General features: G+C 55.4%; 1 protein-coding gene across 1 annotated transcript in view; it reads left to right on the forward strand.

Annotated features, from left to right (window-relative positions):
- Positions 1-6,195, forward strand: part of LOC122542740 — a 12,917-nt gene extending 6,722 nt beyond the window's left edge. Inside the window, exon 5 of the mRNA XM_043680729.1 lies at positions 2,887-6,195. Coding sequence (XP_043536664.1) covers positions 2,887-6,050 — 3,164 coding nt within the window. The 3' untranslated portion in view covers positions 6,051-6,195. The remainder of the gene's footprint in view (positions 1-2,886) is intronic.
- The last annotated feature ends 48 nt before the right edge of the window (positions 6,196-6,243 follow it).

Consider the following 6,243-nt stretch of genomic DNA (forward strand, 5'->3'; position numbering starts at 1 on the left):
ACAGCACCCACCCTCCGACAGCGCTCGCCCTCCGACAGCGCCCGCCCTCCGACAGCGCCCGCCCTCCGACAGCGGCGGCCCTCCCTCAGCGCCCACCCTCCGACAGCGGCGGCGCTCCGTCAGCGGCGGCCCTCCCTCAGCGCCCACCCTCCGTCAGCGGCGGCCCTCCCTCAGCGCCCACCCTCCGTCAGCGGCGGCCCTCCCTCAGCACCGAACCCCCGACAGTGCCCAGTCCCTCAGCACCGACCCTCCAACAGTGCAACACTCCGTCAGCGCCGACCCTCCAACAGTGCGGCTCTCCCTCAGCGCTGACCCTCCAACAGTGCGGTGTTCCCTCAGATCTCACTCAAGAGTGTTACTTCATCGTGCGATTTGAATCTGACCCCTTTGTGACGTGGAGTATCTTCCCTCCGGTTGTGGAGAGTGGGAGTGCCCATGGAAGTCAGGCTGTGGTATTTGTTGGGGGGGGGGGGCCAGTGCAGAGCAGAGGAAGACATGTCCCATCTGCTTGTGCTCAGCACACAGCAACTCCCGCCAATGTTCCATTTCATTCAGTTGTAATCAAATCAGCTCCTTCCTTCAGGTCCTTAATGTTCAGAGTGAGCCCAGTGTTGAAGCTTGTTATTCACAAAGTCAATGCAAGATAAAAAAACTTCAACTGTAATAATTAGTAGACAGAGTATTTTCCTTTGAAATTGCTTTTAACTGTAAGGCATCATTGATACGAGTCTGTCTCAAGTCTTCTTTGGACCATCTGAACTGCATAGTTACGCACTCAACTGAGATTAAGGTACAGCTTTGAGGGATTTCTGCACTTCTGCCATTTGGAAAAATCATGGAAATTAAAATGCAGCAATAAGTCCTCGAGGGAGCCTGTCTCTGCGCTCCCGTGATTCTCACGTGGGTTCGGTGTCATTTGAAGAGACAAGTACTGAAAGTTCCTGGTCCTGAGAAATCTGTCCCCCGGGGGGTGTGAGGGGGGTTAATGTCACTTTAAATCAATGTTATTTTGTTTGTCAGCTTTTTACAGTGTGCGCTGCTGGGAACGTAGGGACAGGAGGGGCAGCCAAACCACTCCCCGCCCTCTTCAAAAATTTGATTAAATTGTGTTGTTAAGTGTATTAAAAACTAAAACAGAATTTTTAATCAGGAAGGGAATCGAGGGTTATGGGGAAAAAGCAGGGAAGCAGATTTGAGGATTATCTGATAGCCATGATCTCGTTGAATGGGAAAGCTGACTCGATGGGCTGAATGGCCTCTCTGCATTCCTGTAGCTCATAGTCTGAGATGTGGGAGTTACTCTCCCAGCTATTCCCCAGATTTCAACAACAATTAATACTCTCTCTGAACAAATCTCTGCTTACTGATATTTCTAATTGACCCCCAGACTCCATAGTTTTTGGTTGGGGATTGACTTAGCGATTTTCTAACAGCTCCCTGCTATTATAAGTGTGGAAAAAGTTCTGTAGGGAGATAAAGCACATCAACTCCACAAACACTTCCTTCTGTAAGTTAGCTCGCTGAGCTGGAAGGTTTGTTTTCAGACATTTCGTCGCCATGACTAAGGAACATCATCAAATAGAGAGATGGGCCATACCACCAATGCTTCACCGGAGACTCTCTCTGATGATGTTCACTAGTCATGGTGACGAAACGTCTAAAACCAAACCTTATAGCTCAGTGAGCTAACTTACAGACTTATCATCAACCTGAGCTACAAATCTGCTCAAAAATCACTAAACACTTAGCTCCTTTTGATGAAAATGGGGACAGATTATTTTGGGATTTTAACATGTTTATAATGGTGATGGTTTGTCTTATATCAATGTTGGCTTGAACCACATTGGGAGTCATTTGGATTCCTTACACACTATAATTGCAGCACCCATTACGGTCCCTCACTCCCTCTGCCATCAGATTACAGACCATTAAAAACAGCTCACTAGCTTATGTTCAGGAGATGATCCCCTTCCCGCCCATTTCCTTTACTGAAGGTACATTTTCCCCATTCATGTCCCAGCTCTCAGTCTCCAGGAAGGTGTCGGTCTTAAATCAGCTGCCACTGAGCTTCAACTGAATAAACCTTAAACTAGAAATTGCTGGAGAAACTAAGCAGGTCTGGCAGCATCTCCCGAGAGAGAAACACACACAGTTAATGTTTCAGGTCTGTATTGACTCCTACAGAACTGGAAATCTTCCAAATAATCAAACTGGACTCAAAATATTAGTTCTGTTTCTCTTTCGGGAGATGATGCCAGATTTGCTTGAGTTTCTCCAGCAATTTCTGGTTTTATTTCCGATTTCCAGCATTTTCTGTAGTTTGCTTTCACCAGACGGTTATGCAGCCTCGCCCTCCCTCCCAACCTCTGTCACGTCCTCCAGCCCCTCCCTATCTCTGTAACCCCTCCAGCCCCAACACCCCCTCCCTATCTCAGTCACCCTCACCAGCTCCTACACCCCCTCCCTATCTCTGTAACCCCTCCCTATCTCTGTCACCCCCAGATTGGGTTTTCCAACAGATTAGATTCTCTACAGTGTGGAAACATGCCCTACTGCCCAACAAGTCCACACTGACCCTCCGAAGAGTAACCTACCCAGACACATTCCTCGATCCATTATTTATCCCTGACTTAACGCACCGAACACTATGGACAATTTAGCATGGCCAATTCACCTAACCTGCACATCTTTGGACTGTGGGAGGAAACCGGAGCACCCGGAGGAAACCCACGCAGACACGGGGAGAATGTGCAAACTCCACACAGTCGCCTGAGGGAGGAATCAAGGGAGAGAGCATTACCTACCACTGAGCCACCCTGCTGGACAATGGATTCATGGTCATCATTAGATGCTTAATCTTTATTGAATTTACATTCTCCTTTGCAGATGAAGTGACAGCACTCCAGCACCCAGGTCCGTTTGGACATGTGGTCATTCAAGATCCAACCCCTCTCCTCTACGCCCAGGAGAACATTGTCCAGCTCTCCGTTTCCAAAGCCAAGTCTGAAATCTCCAGCCTGCAGCTACGCGATCCCAGAGAAGATGCATCATCACAGCAAAGAGCCAACTCAATAGCACGGGACATCTCCTCACTGGAGAACTCCTTACCCACAAGCCCTCAATCCCCCAACATTACCTCCCCTGACTCGCTGCCTCTCGGGGTCAGCACTGAGCTTCCTTCTTTCACTCGGATTAGCTCAGGACCCCTGTCACTGACTTCCACACCCCCTGGTTCCTCCTCAGCAAACCTTCCTGTGTCTGGAATTGGCCCCTCATTGACAACAGGTCTCACAGCGCAGTCACCTACCTCAGAATGTCTGGCTCACACTCAGCACAGCCCACTCCCCCCGTGTAAGACCAGACCAGTTCCTCCCCCCTCCCAGACAGGTCCCAGAGCATCCTCCCCTCTCTCTGGGCGTTCCAGCCCACTGCCCTTGGTCAGACACATGGACCAGTCTCTGGTCTCGGACTGGTCCGATACGGCACCAAAGGGAATTTTACAAACAGGCACCAAGAGGACAAACCCAAAAACTCCGCCATCCCTCCCTCAAACTCCCGACCACTCTCAGTCACCGTCTCTGCTGCTCTGTAACCCTCTGGAACAGACCCCCCATTCTAGTGCTCTCAAGGGGTGTGGTGTCAGGGAACACCACCCCAAGGGATGTGGTGTTGGGGAGACCCGCCTAGGTAGGTGTGGTTTGGAGGTGCCCCACCCTCATGGGTGTGGTTTGGAGGAGCCCTACCCTGGTGGGAGTGGTTTGGAGGAGCCCCGCCCTGGTGGGAGTGGTTTGGAGGAGCCCAGCCTGGGTGGCTGTGGTTTGGAGGAGCCCTGCCCTCGTGGGTGTGATTTGGACGAGCCCTGCCCTGGGGGGTGTGGTTTGGAGGAGCCCCGCCCCCAGGAGGGCGTAGCCGCTCATCGGGGCAGGGGCTCGGTAGCTCGTTCGTTGTCGTGTCCGGTCCCTGGTGCCCCTCACGAGGCCGCTCTGCCCAAGCCTGGCAGCCCGCTGGCGTGCGAAGGCTCCGAGTTCTGCTGCTCGCTGCCGCCATGGGTCAGCCTCCGGGGCAGGTCCCCATCCCCCTCTGCCATCCGGCAGCTGGAGCAGTCCTCCAGGGGCACCGCCAACCTAGGCCGTGCCACCCACACCGTCCAACCCTCACCCACCATGGGCCCTGAGGCCAAGCCTCCGCCTTCCCCTCTGCCATCGCGGACAGACCCCTCCTCGCAGGTGTGCCCGCCCTCAGGGCCCGGGCCCCTGAGCTCCGGGAGCCGTGCGGGAGGTTCGCCCGGTCCAGGGGTGGTTGGCAAGCCCTGCTGTACCGTGATCCCAGGGGACAGTGTGGAGACCCAGCCTCTTTCGCTGAGCCTCCGCCTACGATCACCTTCCCCTTATCGACGTCAGCAGTGTCTGCGGGTACCGGATACAATGGGCGCCAACCCACGTGAAGAACTGCCAACGTTCAGCAATCTGAGGCCTGCCTCCCTCCAACTGTGCCCAGCCATCGGGCCCACGGTCCACTCCCCTCCACCCCGTGCTAGCTCTCCACCGGGGCAGGCTCCCTCCCTGTTGGCTACAAATCCTCGGTCACCTTCTCCGGCTCTTCCTGTCCCCAGGCCTCAGTTCCCAAGAGGGAGCATTAATTCCTTACCTTTGCCTGATGGGCCTCAGGTCTACCACTCTGACAAAGCGGACCAGGCCCGGTTTCCAGACTCCGACCTCGGGGTCTGCTTACCTCCCCCCACGGTCAGATCCTGGTCAAACCGAGGCTCCTCCCTGAGGGGGTGCGAGGAGCCAGGTACACCCTCCAGGCCTCACTCTCCCGGCGATCGGAATGTCCCGGAACCAGCGCCGAGGTTACGTTCCCCCTCTCCACCGTCTGGATCCCCCTGGCCGGAGTCCTCCTCTTCCCAACGTTCCGTGTTCCCGACACAATCTGACAGAAAGCTCCGGGAACGGCGCCCCTCGGAAGACACAGAGTTACCGGATGCAGTGGTCTCTCCTGGGGCCGGCTCTGCGCTGTGCTCGTCCGCTGATGATCCGGAACTTTCCGTCAGCCCTCAGCCTCGCGCCAGTCCAGGGTGCCAGCCCCCAGTGCGCTCCGAGACCCCCAAAGATCCAGCGCCCTCGGTCAGGGGCCGGTCGCTGACCTCTCCGTTGGCAACAGCCCCTGCCTGGGCACTCTATTTGCCGACCCGAGGTCACTCAGTCGAGGTCTTCTGCCCCATGCCCTTCCCCAGGCCCAGGGTTCACTCCCCGGTGTCTGTCACGAGGCTTGACTTCACTTCCCCAGAAATGTCCACCTCCAGGTGTCCATCTCCATCGCCCTCCCAGAGCTCCTCAAGGTCGGGCTCTCCTACCCCGCCTTGGGCTGGACGGCAGAGCCAATCGCCACCCTCCTCATCCTCCGACTCATCGCCGTCCTGTCAGAGACCCACAGCAATGTCCCCAGTGCCCTCTCCTTCCAGCCCAGGGACTGGGGCCTACCACTCAGTGATTCAACAAATAGCCAACGGCTCTTGTGTTGGTGTCAAGGACCAATGGGGCACCCCGTTGGGCGGTAGTGTTGGCAAAGACTGTGCCCAAGTGCGATTGGAGCACAGGGAGCAGTCCTGCCCTGTCTCTCCCCCTCAGCCTCGGGCCGGAGGTGAAACTATCCGGTGGACTGAGGGTCTAGATTCTGTGGTGTGTCCCCTCATCAGCCCAGAGCCAGTCTCCATCGTGGGACCATCTCCGTGTGGCCAGGAGGCTGAGACAGAGGACGGAGACAGGGAGATGTTTACGGGCGTGGGGTCGGCTCACCGTCCGAGCACCAACCCTAGCAGCAGTCAGATGGAGCAGTGCCATGTTCTGAGGCCTGGCAGGGAGCTGGGCAGAGAGAAAGGGAACATAAAGACCAGCTATTCGACCACAGTGAACCTGCAGATTGGGGGCAGTGGGAAGAGAGCGACTTTCAGCAGAGCTCAGGTCAGTCTAACCCAGATGTTCCTCCCAGCGGCTGGCCAGTCAATCAGGAAGGTCAATGGGAGCAGTGGGACCTCCCGGACAACGTGATGACAGGCGGACAGCTTCAAACTGCCAAAGAACCTCATTTTTATTCCATTAGAGAACGTCACAAAGAGCACACACACACACCAACGATCTCTCTCTCACTCACTCACTCACTCACTCACACCAACCAACTCTCTCTCACACACACACCAACCAACTCTCTCTCTCTCTCACACACACACACACACACACACAC

This window comes from Chiloscyllium plagiosum, chromosome 41, assembly GCF_004010195.1.
Source record: "Chiloscyllium plagiosum isolate BGI_BamShark_2017 chromosome 41, ASM401019v2, whole genome shotgun sequence".
In the NCBI taxonomy this organism is placed as follows: Eukaryota; Metazoa; Chordata; class Chondrichthyes; order Orectolobiformes; family Hemiscylliidae; genus Chiloscyllium; species Chiloscyllium plagiosum.